Genomic DNA, 20,450 nt, shown 5'->3' on the forward strand with positions numbered 1-20,450 from the left:
ATATACACTGCACAGTACCACTTCTCTAGTCCTGTATATATACACTGCACAGTACCACTCCTCCTGTCCTGTATATACACTGCACAGTACCATTTTTAATGTTCTGTATATATACACTGCACAGAATCACTCCTCCTGTCCTGTATATATACACTGCACAGTACCACTCCTCCTGTCCTGTATATATACACTGCACAGCACCACTTCTCCAGTCCTGTATATATACACTGCACAGTACCACTCTTCCTGTCCTGTATATATACACTGCACAGTACCACTCCTCCTGTCCTGTATATATACACTGCACAGTACCACTCCTCCTGTCCTGTATATATACACTGCACAGTACCACTCCTCCTGTTCTGTATATATACACTGCACAGTACCACTCCTCCTGTCCTGTATATACACTGCACAGTACCACTCCTCCTGTCCTGTATATATACACTGCACAGTACCACTCCTCCTGTCCTGTATATATACACTGCACAGTACCACTCCTCCTGTCCTGTATATATACACTGCACAGTACCACTCCTCCCGTCCTGTATATATACACTGCACAGAATCACTCCTCATGTCCTGTATATATACACTGCACAGTACCACTCCTCCTGTCCTGTATATATACACTGCACAGCACCACTTCTCCAGTCCTGTATATACACTGCACAGTACCACTCCTCCTGTCCTGTATATATACACTGCACAGTACCACTCCTCCTGTCCTGTATATATACACTGCACAGTACCCCTCCTCCTGTACTGTATATATACACTGCACAGTACCACTCCTCCTGTCCTGTATATATACACTGCACAGTACCACTCCTCCTGTCCTGTATATATACACTGCACAGTACCACTCCTGTCCTGTATATATACACTGCACAGTACCACTCCTCCTGTCCTGTATATATACAGTGCACAGTACCACTCCTCCTGTTCTGTATATATACACTGCACAGTACCACTCCTCCTGTCCTGTATATACACTGCACAGTACCACTTTTAATGTTCTGTATATATACACTGCACAGAATCACTCCTCCTGTCCTGTATATATACACTGCACAGTACCACTCCTCCTGTCCTGTATATATACACTGCACAGTACCACTCCTCCTGTTCTGTATATATACACTGCACAGTACCACTTCTCCTGTCCTGTATATATACACTGCACAGTACCACTTCTACTGTTCTTTATATATACACTGCACAGTACCACTCCTCCTGTCCTGTATATACACTGCACAGTACCACTTTTACTGTTCTGTATATATACACTGCACAGAATCACTCCTCCTGTCCTGTATATATACACTGCACAGTACCACTCCTCCTGTCCTGTATATATACACTGCACAGTACCACTCCTCCTGTCCTGTATATATACACTGCACAGTACCACTCCTCCTGTCCTGTATATATACACTGCACAGTACCACTCCTCCTGTCCTGTATATATACACTGCACAGTACCACTCCTCCTGTCCTGTATATATACACTGCACAGTACCACTCCTCCTCTCCTGTATATATACACTGCACAGTACCACTCCTCCTGTTCTGTATATATACACTGCACAGTACCACTCCTCCTGTCCTGTATATATACACTGCACAGTACCACTCCTCCTGTCCTGTATATATACACTGCACAGTACCACTTTTACTGTCCTGTATATATACACTGCACAGTACCACTCCTCCTGTCCTGTATAGACACTGCACAGTACCACTTTTACTGTTCTGTATATATACACTGCACAGAATCACTCCTCCTGTCCTGTATAGACACTGCACAGTACCACTTTTACTGTTCTGTATATATACACTGCACAGAATCACTCTTCATGTCCTGTGTATATATACACTGCACAGTACCACTCCTCCTGTCCTGTATATATACACTGCACATCACCACTTCTCCAGTCCTGTATATATACACTGCACAGTACCACTCCTCCTGTCCTGTATATATACACTGCACAGTACCACTCCTCCTGTTCTGTATATATACACTGCACAGTACCACTCCTCATGTTCTGTATATATACACTGCACAGTACCACTCCTCCTGTTCTGTATATATACACTGCACAGTACCACTCCTCATGTTCTGTATATATACACTGCACAGTACCACTCCTCCTGTTCTTTATATATACACTGCACAGTACCACTCCTCCTATCCTGTATATACACTGCACAGTACCACTCCTCCTGTCCTGTATATATACACTGCACAGTACCACTCCTCCTGTCCTGTATACAGTGGGGCAAAAAAGTATTTAGTCAGTCAGCAATAGTGCAAGTTCCACCACTTAAAAAGATGAGAGGCGTCTGTAATTTACATCATAGGTAGACCTCAACTATGGGAGACAAACTGAGAAAAAAAATCCAGAAAATCACATTGTCTGTTTTTTTAACAATTTATTTGCATATTATGGTGGAAAATAAGTATTTGGTCACAAACAAACAATCAAGATTTCTGGCTCTCACAGACCTGTAACTTCTTCTTTAAGAGTCTCCTCTTTCCTCCACTCATTACCTGTAGTAATGGCACCTGTTTAAACTTGTTATCAGTATAAAAAGACACCTGTGCACACCCTCAAACAGTCTGACTCCAAACTCCACTATGGTGAAGACCAAAGAGCTGTCAAAGGACACCAGAAACAAAATTGTAGCCCTGCACCAGGCTGGTAAGACTGAATCTGCAATAGCCAACCAGCTTGGAGTGAAGAAATCAACAGTGGGAGCAATAATTAGAAAATGGAAGACATACAAGACCACTGATAATCTCCCTCGATCTGGGGCTCCACGCAAAATCCCACCCCGTGGGGTCAGAATGATCACAAGAACGGTGAGCAAAAATCCCAGAACCACGCGGGGGGACCTAGTGAATGAACTGCAGAGAGCTGGGACCAATGTAACAAGGCCTACCATAAGTAACACACTACGCCACCATGGACTCAGATCCTGCAGTGCCAGACGTGTCCCACTGCTTAAGCCAGTACATGTCCAGGCCCGTCTGAAGTTTGCTAGAGAGCATTTGGATGATCCAGAGGAGTTTTGGGAGAATGTCCTATGGTCTGATGAAACCAAACTGGAACTGTTTGGTAGAAACACAACTTGTCGTGTTTGGAGGAAAACGAATACTGAGTTGCATCCATCAAACACCATACCTACTGTAAAGCATGGTGGTGGAAACATCATGCTTTGGGGCTGTTTCTCTGCAAAGGGGCCAGGACGACTGATCCGGGTACATGAAAGAATGAATGGGGCCATGTATCGTGAGATTTTGAGTGCAAACCTCCTTCTATCAGCAAGGGCATTGAAGATGAAACGTGGCTGGGTCTTTCAACATGACAATGATCCAAAGCACACCATCAGGGCAACGAAGGAGTGGCTTCGTAAGAAGCATTTCAAGGTCCTGGAGTGGCCTAGCCAGTCTCCAGATCTCAACCCTATAGAAAACCTTTGGAGGGAGTTGAAAGTCCGTGTTGCCAAGTGAAAAGCCAAAAACATCACTGCTCTAGAGGAGATCTGCATGGAGGAATGGGCCAACATACCAACAACAGTGTGTGGCAACCTTGTGAAGACTTACAGAAAACGTTTGACCTCTGTCATTGCCAACAAAGGATATATTACAAAGTATTGAGATGAAATTTTGTTTCTGACCAAATACTTATTTTCCACCATAATATGCAAATAAATTGTTAAAAAAACAGACAATGTGATTTTCTGGATTTTTTTTTCTCAGTTTGTCTCCCATAGTTGAGGTCTACCTATGATGTAAATTACAGACGCCTCTCATCTTTTTAAGTGGTGGAACTTGCACTATTGCTGACTGACTAAATACTTTTTTGCCCCACTGTATATACACTGCACAGTACCACTCCTCCTGTCCTGTATATATACACTGCACAGTACCACTTTTACTGTTCTGTATGTATACACTGCACAGAATCACTCCTCATGTCCTGTATATATACACTGCACAGTACCACTTCTCCAGTCCTCTATATATACACTGCACAGTACCACTCCTCCTGTCCTGTATATATACACTGCACAGTACCACTCCTCCTGTTCTGTATATATACACTGCACAGTACCACTTCTCTAGTCCTGTATATATACACTGCACAGTACCACTCCTCCTGTCCTGTATATACACTGCACAGTACCACTTTTAATGTTCTGTATATATACACTGCACAGAATCACTTCTCCTGTCCTGTATATATACAATGCACAGTACCACTCCTCCTGTCCTGTATATATACACTGCACAGCACCACTTCTCCAGTCCTGTATATATACACTGCACAGTACCACTCCTCCTGTCCTGTATATATACACTGCACAGTACCACTCCTCCTGTCCTGTATATATACACTGCACAGTACCACTCCTCCTGTCCTGTATATACACTGCACAGTACCACTTTTACTGTTCTGTATATATACACTGCACAGAATCACTCCTCCTGTCCTGTATATATAGACTGCACAGTACCACTCCTCTTGTCCTGTATATATACACTGCACAGTACCACTCTTCCTGTCCTGTATATATACACTGCACAGTACCACTCTTCCTGTCCTGTATATATACACTGCACAGTACCACTCTTCCTGTCCTGTATATATACACTGCACAGTACCACTCCTCCTGTATATATAGACTGCACAGTACCACTCCTCCTGTCCTGTATATATACACTGCACAGTACCACTCTTCCTGTCCTGTATATATACACTGCACAGTACCACTCCTCCTGTATATATACACTGCACAGTACCGCTCCTCCTGTCCTGTATATACACTGCACAGTACCACTCCTCCTGTCCTGTATATATACACTGCACAGCACCACTTCTCCAGTCCTGTATATATACACTGCAGAGTACCACTCCTCCTGTCCTGTATATATACACTGCACAGTACCACTCCTCCTGTCCTGTATATATACACTGCACAGTACCACTTTTACTGTCCTGTATATATACACTGCACAGTACCACTCCTCCTGTCCTGTATATACACTGCACAGTACCACTTTTACTGTTCTGTATATATACACTGCACAGAATCACTCCTCATGTCCTGTATATATACACTGCACAGTACCACTCCTCCTGTCCTGTATATATACACTGCAGAGCACCACTTCTCCAGTCCTGTATATATACACTGCACAGTACCACTCCTCCTGTCCTGTATATATACACTGCACAGTGCCACTCCTCCTGTTCTGTATATATACACTGCACAGTACCACTCCTCCTGTCCTGTATATATACACTGCACAGTACCACTCCTCCTGTCCTGTATATATACACTGCACAGTACCACTCCTCCTGTCCTGTATATATACACTGCACAGTACCACTCCTCCTGTCCTGTATATATACACTGCACAGTACCACTCCTCCTGTCCTGTATATATATACTGCACAGTACCACTCCTCCTTTCCTGTATATATACACTGCACATTACCACTCCTCCTGTCCTGTATATATACACTGCACAGTACCACTCCTCCTGTCCTGTATATATACACTGCACAGTACCACTCCTCCTGTTCTGTATATATACACTGCACAGTACCTCTCCTCCTGTATATATACACTGCACAGTACCACTCCTCCTGTCTTGTATATACACTGCACAGTACCACTCCTCCTGTCCTGTATATATATACACTGCACAGTACCACTTTTACTGTTCTGTATATATACACTGCACAGAATCACTCCTCATGTCCGGTATATATACACTGCACAGTACCACTCCTCCTGTCCTGTATATATACACTGCACAGCACCACTTCTCCAGTCCTGTATATATACACTGCACAGTACCACTCCTCCTGTCCTGTATATATACACTGCACAGTACCACTCCTCCTGTCCTGTATATATACACTGCACAGTACCACTCCTCCTGTCCTGTATATATACACTGCACAGTACCACTCCTCCTGTCCTGTATATATACACTGCACAGTACCACTCCTCCTGTCCTGTATATATACACTGCACAGTACCACTCCTCCTGTTCTGTATATATACACTGCACAGTACCTCTCCTCCTGTATATATACACTGCACAGTACCACTCCTCCTGTCCTGTATATACACTGCACAGTACCACTCCTCCTGTCCTGTATATATACACTGCACAGTACCACTTTTACTGTTCTGTATATATACACTGCACAGAATCACTCCTCGTGTCCTGTATATATACACTGCACAGTACCACTCCTCCTGTCCTGTATATATACACTGCACAGTACCACTCCTCCTGTCCTGTATATATACACTGCACAGTACCACTCCTCTTGTCCTGTATATATACACTGCACAGTACCCCTCCTCCTGTACTGTATATATACACTGCACAGTACCACTCCTCCTGTCCTGTATATATACACTGCACAGTACCACTCCTGTCCTGTATATATACACTGCACAGTACCACTCCTCCTGTCCTGTATATATACACTGCACAGTACCACTCCTCCTGTTCTGTATATATACACTGCACAGTACCACTTTTAATGTTCTGTATATATACACTGCACAGAATCACTCCTCCTGTCCTGTATATATACACTGCACAGTACCACTCCTCCTGTCCTGTATATATACACTGCACAGTACCACTTCTCCTGTCCTGTATATATACACTGCACAGTACCACTTCTCCTGTTCTTTATATATACACTGCACAGTACCACTTCTCCTGTTCTGTATATATACACTGCACAGAATCACTCCTCCTGTCCTGTATATATACACTGCACAGTACCACTCCTCCTGTCCTGTATATATACACTGCACAGTACCACTCCTCCTGTCCTGTATATATACACTGCACAGTACCACTCCTCCTGTCCTGTATATATACACTGCACAGTACCACTCCTCCTGTCCTGTATATATACACTGCACAGTACCACTCCTCCTGTCCTGTATATATACACTGCACAGTACCACTCCTCCTGTCCTTTATATATACACTGCACAGTACCACTCCTCCTGTTCTGTATATATACACTGCACAGTACCACTCCTCCTGTCCTGTATATATACACTGCACAGTACCACTCCTCCTGTCCTGTATATATACACTGCACAGTACCACTTTTACTGTCCTGTATATATACACTACACAGTACCACTCCTCCTGTCCTGTATATACACTGCACAGTACCACTTTTACTGTTCTGTATATATACACTGCACAGAATCACTCCTCATGTCCTGTATATATACACTGCACAGTACCACTCTTCCTGTCCTGTATATATACACTGCACAGCACCACTTCTCCAGTCCTGTATATATACACTGCACAGTACCACTCCTCCTGTCCTGTATATATACACTGCACAGTACCACTCCTCCTGTTCTGTATATATACACTGCACAGTACCACTCCTCCTGTTCTGTATATATATATACACTGCACAGTACCACTCCTCCTGTCCTGTATATATACACTGCACAGTACCACTCCTCCTGTCCTGTATATATACACTGCACAGTACCACTCCTCCTGTTCTGTATATATACACTGCACAGTACCACTCCTCCTGTCTTGTATATATACACTGCACAGTACCACTCCTCCTGTCCTGTATATATACACTGCACAGTACCACTCCTCCTGTCCTGTATATATACACTGCACAGTACCACTCCTCCTGTTCTGTATATATACACTGCACAGTACCACTCCTCCTGTCCTGTATATACACTGCACAGTACCACTTTTACTGTTCTGTATATATACACTGCACAGAATCACTCCTCCTGTCCTGTATATATAGACTGCACAGTACCACTCCTCCTGTCCTGTATATATACACTGCACAGTACCACTCTTCCTGTCCTGTATATATACACTGCACAGTACCACTCTTCCTGTCCTGTATATATACACTGCACAGTACCACTCTTCCAGTCCTGTATATATACACTGCACAGTACCACTCCTCCTGTATATATAGACTGCACAGTACCACTCCTCCTGTCCTGTATATATACACTGCACAGTACCACTCTTCCTGTACTGTATATATACACTGCACAGTACCACTCCTCCTGTATATATACACTGCACAGTACCGCTCCTCCTGTCCTGTATATACACTGCACAGTACCACTCCTCCTGTCCTGTATATATACACTGCACAGCACCACTTCTCCAGTCCTGTATATATACACTGCACAGTACCACTCCTCCTGTCCTGTATATATACACTGCACAATACCACTCCTCCTGTCCTGTATATATACACTGCACAGTACCACTTTTACTGTCCTGTATATATACACTGCACAGTACCACTCCTCCTGTCCTGTATATACACTGCACAGTACCACTTTTACTGTTCTGTATATATACACTGCACAGAATCACTCCTCATGTCCTGTATATATACACTGCACAGTACCACTCCTCCTGTCCTGTATATATACACTGCAGAGCACCACTTCTCCAGTCCTGTATATATACACTGCACAGTACCACTCCTCCTGTCCTGTATATATACACTGCACAGTACCACTCCTCCTGTTCTGTATATATACACTGCACAGTACCACTCCTCCTGTCCTGTATATATACACTGCACAGTACCACTCCTCCTGTCCTGTATATATACACTGCACAGTACCACTCCTCCTGTCCTGTATATATACACTGCACAGTACCACTCCTCCTGTCCTGTATATATACACTGCACAGTACCACTCCTCCTGTCCTGTATATATATACTGCACAGTACCACTCCTCCTTTCCTGTATATATACACTGCACATTACCACTCCTCCTGTCCTGTATATATACACTGCACAGTACCATTCCTCCTGTCCTGTATATATACACTGCACAGTACCACTCCTCCTGTTCTGTATATATACACTGCACAGTACCTCTCCTCCTGTATATATACACTGCACAGTACCACTCCTCCTGTCCTGTATATACACTGCACAGTACCACTCCTCCTGTCCTGTATATATACACTGCACAGTACCACTTTTACTGTTCTGTATATATACACTGCACAGAATCACTCCTCATGTCGGGTATATATACACTGCACAGTACCACTCCTCCTGTCCTGTATATATACACTGCACAGCACCACTTCTCCAGTCCTGTATATATACACTGCACAGTACCACTCCTCCTGTCCTGTATATATACACTGCACAGTACCACTCCTCCTGTCCTGTATATATACACTGCACAGTACCACTCTTCCTGTCCTGTATATATACACTGCACAGTACCACTCCTCCTGTTCTGTATATATACACTGCACAGTACCTCTCCTCCTGTATATATACACTGCACAGTACCACTCCTCCTGTCCTGTATATACACTGCACAGTACCACTCCTCCTGTCCTGTATATATACACTGCACAGTACCACTTTTACTGTTCTGTATATATACACTGCACAGAATCACTCCTCATGTCCTGTATATATACACTGCACAGTACCACTCCTCCTGTCCTGTATATATACACTGCACAGTACCACTCCTCCTGTCCTGTATATATACACTGCACAGTACCACTCCTCCTGTCCTGTATATATACACTGCACAGTACCCCTCCTCCTGTACTGTATATATACACTGCACAGTACCACTCCTCCTGTCCTGTATATATACACTGCACAGTACCACTCCTCCTGTCCTGTATATATACACTGCACAGTACCCCTCCTCCTGTACTGTATATATACACTGCACAGTACCACTCCTCCTGTCCTGTATATATACACTGCACAGAATCACTCCTCATGTCCTGTATATATACACTGCACAGTACCACTCCTCCTGTCCTGTATATATACACTGCAGAGCACCACTTCTCCAGTCCTGTATATATACACTGCACAGTACCACTCCTCCTGTCCTGTATATATACACTGCACAGTACCACTCCTCCTGTTCTGTATATATACACTGCACAGTACCACTCCTCCTGTCCTGTATATATACACTGCACAGTACCACTCCTCCTGTCCTGTATATATACACTGCAAAGTACCACTCCTCCTGTTCTGTATATATACACTGCACAGTACCACTTTTAATGTTCTGTATATATACACTGCACAGAATCACTCCTCCTGTCCTGTATATATACACTGCACAGTACCACTCCTCCTGTCCTGTATATATACACTGCACAGTACCACTTCTCCTGTCCTGTATATATACACTGCACAGTACCACTTCTCCTGTTCTTTATATATACACTGCACAGTACCACTTCTCCTGTTCTGTATATATACACTGCACAGAATCACTCCTCCTGTCCTGTATATATACACTGCACAGTACCACTCCTCCTGTCCTGTATATATACACTGCACAGTACCACTCCTCCTGTCCTGTATATATACACTGCACAGTACCACTCCTCCTGTCCTGTATATATACACTGCACAGTACCACTCCTCCTGTCCTGTATATATACACTGCACAGTACCACTCCTCCTGTCCTGTATATATACACTGCACAGTACCACTCCTCCTGTCCTGTATATATACACTGCACAGTACCACTCCTCCTGTTCTGTATATATACACTGCACAGCACCACTCCTCCTGTTCTGTATATATACACTGCACAGTACCACTCCTCCTGTCCTGTATATATACACTGCACAGTACCACTCCTCCTGTCCTGTATATATACACTGCACAGTACCACTTTTACTGTTCTGTATATATACACTGCACAGAATCACTCCTCATGTCCTGTATATATACACTGCACAGTACCACTCCTCCTGTCCTGTATATACACTGCACAGTACCACTTTTAATGTTCTGTATATATACACTGCACAGTACCACTCCTCCTGTTCTGTATATATACACTGCACAGTACCACTCCTCCTGTCCTGTATATATACACTGCACAGTACCACTCCTCCTGTCCTTTATATATACACTGCACAGTACCACTCCTCCTGTGTGTATATATACACTGCACAGTACCACTCCTCCTGTCCTGTATATATACACTGCACAGTACCACTCCTCCTGTCCTGTATATATAGACTGCACAGTACCACTCCTCCTGTCCTGTATATATACACTGCACAGTACCACTCTTCCTGTCCTGTATATATACACTGCACAGTACCACTCCTCCTGTATATATACACTGCACAGTACCGCTCCTCCTGTCCTGTATATACACTGCACAGTACCACTCCTCCTGTCCTGTATATATACACTGCACAGCACCACTTCTCCAGTCCTGTATATATACACTGCACGGTACCACTCCTCCTGTCCTGTATATATACACTGCACAGTACCACTCCTCCTGTCCTGTATATATACACTACACAGTACCACTCCTGTCCTGGGCAATATACTACGTGGCTGTGCAATATACTACGTAGCTGGGCAATATACTACGTCGCTGGGCAATATACTACGTGACTGGGCATTATACTACGTGGACATGCATATTCTAGAATACCCGATGCGTTAGAATCGGGCCACCATCTAGTAATGATATAAAGATTTACACATAAAGCAAGAACAGCACAAAGATAATCGGCTTAAATACAGAAACATTTTACGAATTGAACCTTCTGGTTGAGGAGATCACAGTAGAAAATGAGAAAAGATCTACAATTCACGTCGTCTCTACTGGATCAGACAATGAGATTTTCTGGAGGAGATATTATAGGTCTCAGGTGAGAGGATGGGTAATTGTATGCACAGAAAGATGGCGCAAAGACTTGATATTATATTTCTGCGGTTTGGTGAGGCAGCCAGGGTGGTAGTCCTAGCGAGAGGCTGATGAGTTCCCACACCCCGCAAAGAAAACATAATGTCCCATTTTATGTGGGGAGTGGGAGTATTGTACAAAACTCACGTTTGCGTTTGCAGATGCTGCTGATCCCATAGTCCCGTCTCCGGACAATGCAGCGCCCCAGAGTCCTTTTCATTGCAGTAATGTTGCTCTTCCGCCAGGGGGAGTGATGTTACGTCTGATAGCACCAAAGGAGTTCACCCTGCCAGGTATCACAGCCACAGACTCACACTTCACACACCGGTCCACCAGGGGGAGCTAAGGGTTCTATTCACTAGGTCACTCCTCGCATAGGGTAAAACTGGTGGGTTGGTTAGGAAGTTAGGCAGAGTCAGAGGGAGTCAGAGGAAAGGAGAGCTCCTGGCTGGGCGCCGACGAGGAAAGGTCTCCAGGTCGAGCTGGCTGGGGTGATCCCTGGTCAGATCCAGACTGTAGTCTGAGGAGGAAGGAAAGAAGGACACAGAGCTGCGCCTGAAACCCATGTGGCAGCCTCCTAAGAAAGTACACGAAAGGAAGTGTGCTGTAGTGAGTGAGCACAGAAGTCATAGCAACAGGAGTGAAACATCAGTGGGAGACCAGCTAGAAGCAGGCTGCCTCCATGTGAAGCGCAGATCCGGTGGCCGGAACACCGAGGGAGTAATAGACTCTACGCTTTACTTCAGAGACCGGCAGGGTAGTCGATTCCAAGTTGGCTGTCCGCCCTAAACACCTAAGCAGACACGGTGGCAATCACGGAGGAGGGTCGTTACTAGGGTCCCTATAAAATAGCCTCAGGCCATCACCGTCATACGGGTTTGTCCTATCCATCTGGGGGGACAGAGAGAGAGAAGTAACAACAGTGAGGACCTTATGGTAGCTAATGCAAGTAGGGACCTACTACGTTACTGTGCGCAACGGGTAGGCTACTGATTTCCACCTGGATAAGGGGACTCTGGAATTGCCATCAGACCGGCCGGACCCTGCCTACCCTGTCATCCGGCACTCTGGACTGTGGATGCTGAAGCCTTCAGTAAAGGTAAAGAGACTGCACCCATTGTGTCCTCGTTATTTGCCGCGCCTTACATCATCCACCATCACCATCTACACTTCTGGGAAGCCCTGGGGAAATACTTCACCTGTGGGAAGGTATACCATCTAGCTGCCATAACACCACCCCAGCGGACCCCTAAGCAGCGTCGGTCACCCTGACCGAATACCACAAGTGGCATCATGAACACTACCGTTATCTTCAAACTCTGCCTTTTATTGGGCGCCCCTTATAGGGCCACGGTCCGGTTCGGGCCACGGTGACATCCTCGCTGAGGGAGCTGAAGGACCCGGTACCAAGTACCCCATTGCCCTTACGTGGGGGTGATCCAACAATAACACACACGCAGGAACAGACACCGTATTCGCATTAACAGTGTAACTTTACTTGATAACAAACAGTCCATGACAGTTTCAGTACAGCACAAGTTCATGTTTTCAGCCTGAGCTTTCCTTCTCACTGCTGGTTCCTCTAGCCTCTGAGATGTTCGTCCTGGCTCTGGGGTCCCCACATTCCTGCGCACAGTTTTCTGTACTAGTTCCCACTCTGGCTCCCTTTCACTGGGAGATGATAAAGGTTCCTCTGTTCTGATTCGAGCCATAGACCCCGGATTCTCTATGGGATACCATCGTACCAAGTGATGGCTGACCGCATACAGCTTTTCCCAAGCGTTCTGTGCCTTTTCATACTGACTGGCCTGTTCTGCCTACTCCTAAATCACTCTCCAGCAATTTCTTACTTAACGTTACAATTATAATATAGTACTGTACACTGCTCCCACTGACTGAGAATCAGGAAGTATCCCACTGACACTCACTCACTCTTACCCCACCCACATAGGAAATCCCCTTATTTCCTAGACTATTCCTATACTGGCACCCTAGTTTTCATGACTCTGTTGTGCCCCACTATACTAAACCCCATCCTATCCTAATTTATAGCTGCCCTCTTATCTTATCCTTCACATCTTTCTCTAATCACTAGGCATAAAAGACATTTAATTGCAATCTAATACTGGTGAATAAAATAAGACTGAGCACAAGACCTTCACAATTGTCTACACATCATAGGGGAGATCTTATGACACCTTCTCTCCATCTACCTGATGATCCTGAGGAAGATTAAGATTTTCTTGTTCACAGTCCTGTGGAAGAAGAGGACGGGGACATCTCTCTGGTGTTGACTTCTTACTGGATAGAACTGGAGGAAACACAAACAGGGAGTGAATTAATTCCTTACATACAGATAATTATAGGCCGTGTGTATTTAGTCCTATTACCTGGTGATGTGAGGGGCTGGGGAACCTCCATCATGATGTCCTTGTACAGATCTTTGTGTCCTTCCAAATACTCCCATTCCTCCATGGAGACATAGATGGCGACATCCTGACACCTTATAGGAACCTGATACATACAATGATACTGTCATCACCCCAATCCCTTCATAGCATTACTGTATAATGTCCCAACATTCCCAGCAGTGTCACCTCTCCAGTCAGCAGCTCAATCATCTTGTAGGTGAGTTCTAGGATCTTCTGGTTATTGTTGTCCTCATGTATTTGGGGATAAGGTGGAGGTCTCGTGATTGGGTTCAGGGGTCTTCCCCATACCTCAGACACAGGGGCCTGACAGCGCTCACTAGAGGTCTTCTTCACTACTGTGTAATCCTGGTTATGGAGAGACACATTAACCCCTTTCCAACATCGGGCATGATAGTATGTCAATGTCGGGCACCCTTCCTTTTATGTGGGCTCCGGAGGTGAGCCTACATCTTTACTGGCACATGTCAGCTGTTTTGAACAGCTGACATGTGCCATTAACAGCTGCAGGAGGAATTGTGATCCTCCCGCAGCTGTTAACCCATTAGGCTGCCGTTACACTAGCAGTATTTGTTCAGTATTTTACATCAGTATTTGTAAGCCAAAACCAGGAGTGGAACAAATAGAGGAAAAGTATAATAGAAACATATGCACAACTTCTGCATTTATCACCCACTCCTGGTTTTGTCTTACAAATACTGATGTAAAATACTGAACAAATACTGCTAGTGTGATGGCAGCCTTAAATGTCGCTGTCAAACTCTGACAGCAGCATTTAACGTGCGCTTCGGACCATCGGCCGGAAATCCCACCCATCAGTGACCCCGTCACGTGATCGCTGGTCACCGATGGGTTGGCATGACAAACAGAAGTCTCCTGCAGACCTCTATCCTCTATGGCGGTCACTGCCTGATTGCTATGACCGCCGCCCACCCAATCATGGCCTGTATGTAGCAGAGCCAGTCGAGTTATGGCAGCTTCAAGTCTCCCATGGAGACTATTGAAGCATGCCAAAAGTTAAAAAAAAAGTTTTTTAAAAATATAAAAAAAATAAAAAGAAATCATCCCCCCTTTCGCCCTATTCAAATAAAAAAACAAACAAACAAACAAACATACACATATCTGGTATTGCTGGGTTCAGAATTACCCGATCTATCAATTAAAAAAAATAGATTAACCTAATTGCTAAACGGCGTAACGAGAAAAAGGTTAAAAAGCCAGAATTATGTTTTTTTTGGTCACCACGACATTGCATTAAAATGCAATGGCGGGCAATCAAAAGATCGTATCTACACCAAAATGGTATCATTAAAAACATCAGCTCGGCGAGCAAAAAATAAGCTCTCACCCAACCCGAGATCATGAAAAATGTAGACGCTAAGGGTATCGGAAAATAGCGCAATATTTTTCTTTTGGAAAGTTTGGATATTTTTTCAGCACTTAGATACGAAAAAGAACCTAGACATGTTTAGTGTCTATGAACTGGAGAATCATAATGGCAGGTCAGTTTTAGCATTTAGTGAACATAGTAAAAATGCAAAACAAAAAATTACTGTGGGATTGCATTTTTTGCAATTTCACAGCATTTTAATGTTTTTCCCCATTTTCCAGTAAAAGATATGTTAAAACCAATGATGTCGGTCAAAAGTAAAACTCGTCCCGCAAAAAACAAGCTCTCACATGGCCATATTGACCACAAAATAAAAAAAGTTATGGCTCTGGGAAGAAGGGGAGCAAAAAACAAAAATAAAGGGGTTAATACATCTCACTACAGACATTTTCAGAGTAGTCACCTCTCCAGTTCTATCCATCTGTTATTCCCATACATAAGAATGATGTAATGTGACATCATCAGAAGCTCTCACCTCTCCAGTAAGCCGAAAGAGGATCTCTAGGGTCAGGTGTAATATCCTCTCCGCCATCTTGTTCCTGTCCCTATCCATCCTTGATGGGTCAATCAGGAAAATTCTCTTATACAGAAAATCTCCGATAAGAAAATGTAATACTGTAGGAACCTGAATGGGAAGAAGATGAGCCGATGTAATATCATAGGTGTCATGGATCCCTTCTCCGTGGTGTCACTAATTCGTCACGTGCCCGCTCTCAGCACATGACTTGGGGTTGTGCCTGCAAGAGTTAATCTATCTCCCCACTCTCAGTCCAGCATTCAACCTCTCTCCTATGCTGTAATGGGAGCATAAATCACACACCGACCAAGGCCACACACCCGCTCATACACGCTGCCACAACTCATCGAACACACGGGCGATGAGTCCCGGAAATATTAATACTAATAATGTCTACCACTCATAAGGCTCACACACCCTAGGCAATGGATTCTTTTAGAACATTCAAGGTTCAACTTGTTAAAGTTTTATACTTTAATACAAAAAAAGGTTCAGTGCTTACAGTAAGAATAAGGTGTAAAAATAGGATAATAAAAAGACATACAACTTATGCAAAACAGTATAAAAATAACTAGGAAAGTTTGCTTTCTGCTCCCTGAGGAGGGGGGTGAATGGAGTTGGTGGAACACATCAGCTTCTCAGGCTGCCCTCACATGCGAACACGATTCTAGGTATACAGCTCTAATTTATAGCTTTGGTCTGGAGGTCAGGTTTCTAGACCGGCCCCGCAGGTTAATATCATAATTGCCTGTTTTTGATTGGACCACCAATCACCAATGAATATATTATTTTCTCTTGAGATCCTTTGTGTAAAAGTTCTCACAGAGATACTATCAGGCCGTAATTGACATATCTCTTCCAAGAGATAGGAGGTGTCAAATGTTAACTTTCTTCTTGGCTTCCAGCAGGACCCCTGGTGAGATTGGAGACAGAAGTCTACTTGTCTCAGGGAAATACATAGTAACATCTGGGTGAGACCTGCAGCCTTCACGACAGATGTTACATTATTGCCAGTGACACAATAAATCTATACATAGTCCACTGCACACATTATATATATATATATATATATATATATATATATATATATATATATATATATATATGCACATATTTCACTACAATAGGTATCAGGGATACATCCTATAACTAATATCAGCTGACTGTATTTCTATAATAAAGTGCATGTTCAAAATAATACCTCTACCATACATATGGAAATGCAGGGATCTAACATGTTCAATGATTATGGCTCAGATACCAAACACAGCTAATAAGCACATACCAAATGAACTGAAGGAACACCTTGGTAGATGAATTGTGCAGCTTGCGGGGATGAGTACCCATCCCTGCGAGTTTAAGACTCCACTTCTTACACTCAGTTGTCCATTCAACTATTAGGGTGCGTGTCCACGGGCTGCAGCGTTCAACCCGCAGCGTCCAGATGTTACCACATAGTGGAGGGGATTTTATGAAATCCCGTCTCCACTATGCGTGCGAACACGCATCCTGAGGCCCTTAGAAATTCAATGAACAACTCAGGTAGCTATCAACTTTTATCTTGTATTTCTCTGCAGGATGTTTTGCTGATCTAACAATGGCCTCTACATCTCGCAGAAGACAGTGCTCAAATGATCCAAATATTTTTTGTTACATCTGGGGAAACTTTACTGTGAAGACTCTGAGGTGCAACATTACGGACTTTGTTAAGAGGGTGTATTTTGCGTACTTCAAAGTAAAACTTGGAAACCAAGACAAGCATTGGGCTCCTCACAAAGTGTGCAAAACCTATATTGATAGCTTGAGATCATGGTCTCAAGGAATGCTAAACTTCTGTTTGAAGTTCCTATGGTTTGGAGAGAACCAAGCAATCATTTAGAAGACTGCTATTTCTGCCTTGTCGATGTAAAAGGTTTCAATAAGAATAACAAGCAATATTTGCAATACCCGAGTATCCCTTCATCTATTCGACCAGTCGCCCATAGTGAAGACATACCTGTTCCAAAATTTACTGCGCTTCCAGAAAACGTTAACACAGAACTCTCCTCACATTGTTATACTGATGAAGAAGACAGTCCAGATATTTTTCAGCCACGTGATGAAGATTGTGACAAACCAATTCTGTTTACTCAGTCTGCTTTGAATGATCTGGTTAGAGATCTTTATCTACCAAAAGAGTCTGCTGAACTATTGGCTTCAAGACTACAAGAGAATCGAATGTTGGAACCCGGTACAAGTGCCCCATTTTATCGTAACAGGGAAGCAGAACTGCGTAAGTACTTCCATTCAGATGGCCAGCTTGTCTATTGTAACGATGTTGAAGACTACTTCTCTTTATGGGACTTCCAGCATATGATTCAAGGGATTGGAGGCTTTTTATTGATAGTTCCAAAAGAAGTTTAAAATGTGTTCTGTTACACAATGGAAATAAGTATGGCTCTGTACCAATAGGTCATTCTGTAAAACTTAAAGAAGAATATAAAAACATCAAGATTGTTCTGCCCATCTTAATGTGCAGAAAGTTAATTATCTTGTTATTCAAGTTGTGGCCACTGGAGGTCATCAGTTACCTACTTTTCATGTTGTTTACCAACCTTTCCCTCCTAGAGCAATGTCTTATGGGTTAGTTCCGCCCACATTCTTCTTGTGAAGACAAGCTTCAGTAGCCATTTTTCCTCAGGTCTGAAGAGAGGCACACGTGCTCCTGTCTCGCTTACTTCCTTACCCCTGTCCTAACGGATCTCGGTACGTTTATAAAGGTTTAATGCATCTTATGTTTTGTGTTAGTATTTAAGCCTTATGCAGCTCCTATAGTCAGATATAGTTAGGCAGATGTGCTTTGCAGCTTGCAGTTAGGTTTATGTGTACTCTGCATTTAGATAGATGCATCTTTGTATAGAATAGGGCAGTGCTGCAGAATTACTGTGTAATGCACTCTGTATAATTCTTGCTGTAATGTCCCAGTTATTTATATGATTGCACCCTGTATGTGCATATACTGAAATGCTGTTATTCTTTACAGTTTTTCACCAGTCATCCACTATGATTATATTCACTGAACATCCACCTTGTACATCAACATCATTCACTATTCAATCATCTACTATGAATACTGTCCACTATTGTTGTTCAGCGTTATAGTTTTGGTTATCATCACCCTAATAAATAAGACTTAAGCATCAACACAGTCTGTTTACTGGGATGTGGATGAAGGTTTAGCCGTATGTTGGAATCCACACAGCATCCTACATGGAGGAAGACAGAACAGTGAAAAACGAGACCGCCAGTCGCAGGCGGTGATTGTAAAGTAAGAACAGATTAGCTGCCTTCAGTGAAACTGATAGCCGGTCACAGGCTGTAGTTGATCAGACTGTACGGAACCGCTAACACCCACACTGCTCCGCATTCGGGTACTACAGCAGCCGCCATACAGCCGCAGAACTATACTGCACCCCGCCAAGAAGCGCTACATCATTCCCGCAACGTGGAAGCTCACCGCACATAGACTCAGTTTCCCGCCAAAACACTCAGCAGTACGCAGCTAAGCGCACAATGTCTCGAAACAGCACATCCTCACTCAAGACGAGGTCACGAGCAAGCTCTAGCAGGTCATCATTAGCAGAGCTGGCTGCTGTCGCTCGTGCTGAAGCAGCCAAAGCGAGGTCTTCCTTCGCCGAGAAAGAAATGCATCTAAAGCTGAGACAAGCAGAGCATGAAGCAGAAAATGCACGTTTGCAGGCTGAAACCGCACGTTTGCGGGCAGAGCAAGAAGCAGAAGGTGCGCGCCTGCAGGTGTCTCTAGAAAGACTTATGGTAGACAAAGAGGCAGCAGCTGCAATAGCTAAGGCAGAGTACTTGGAAGCCATCATGGATCCTGATTATGAGGGACGCAGCAACGTTCTTGGAACAGATCTAGAGCAGCAAGATCCAGCTCAGCGCGTTGCAGAGTACGTCCATCGACACTCCAGCATGGACAACACCCTCGACAGACTACATCGATCAGCCTACGTCGATTATCATCGATCCAACCCTGAACTTCGCTACTACAAACAAGAAGACGTCCAACACAGAGGAGTCGACCACAGCTACCGTTCCACTGAGAAGAAGGTACAGCTCCCACCTCACTTTAAAGAGACATCTTCTTCACCAGAAAGGTACTATCCAGACTGTCCGAAGCCAAGAGCGTCTCACAGGTATGGTGATGCACCACACACTAGACATGGCTATAACATACCAGCTCGTACCAACACTGATCAAGCCACCGTAGACTTGGCAAAGTTCTTTGCCCGCCGAGAACTGGTAACGAAAGGACT

General features: G+C 44.0%; 1 protein-coding gene across 2 annotated transcripts in view; it reads right to left on the reverse strand.

The window, feature by feature from the left end:
• Nucleotides 1-20,450, reverse strand: part of LOC138663855 (zinc finger protein 182-like) — a 214,671-nt gene that overhangs the window by 131,400 nt on the left and 62,821 nt on the right. For both annotated transcript variants that reach the window (XM_069750208.1, XM_069750210.1), the window contains 4 exons: nt 16,096-16,245; nt 14,399-14,578; nt 14,192-14,315; nt 14,015-14,112 (listed from right to left, as the gene is read on the reverse strand). In XM_069750208.1, the coding sequence (XP_069606309.1) occupies nt 14,015-14,112; nt 14,192-14,315; nt 14,399-14,578; nt 16,096-16,173 (480 nt within the window). In that variant the 5' untranslated portion in view covers nt 16,174-16,245. The remainder of the gene's footprint in view (nt 1-14,014; nt 14,113-14,191; nt 14,316-14,398; nt 14,579-16,095; nt 16,246-20,450) is intronic.

Source organism: Ranitomeya imitator, chromosome 2 (genome assembly GCF_032444005.1).
Source record: "Ranitomeya imitator isolate aRanImi1 chromosome 2, aRanImi1.pri, whole genome shotgun sequence".
Taxonomy (NCBI): domain Eukaryota; kingdom Metazoa; phylum Chordata; class Amphibia; order Anura; family Dendrobatidae; genus Ranitomeya; species Ranitomeya imitator.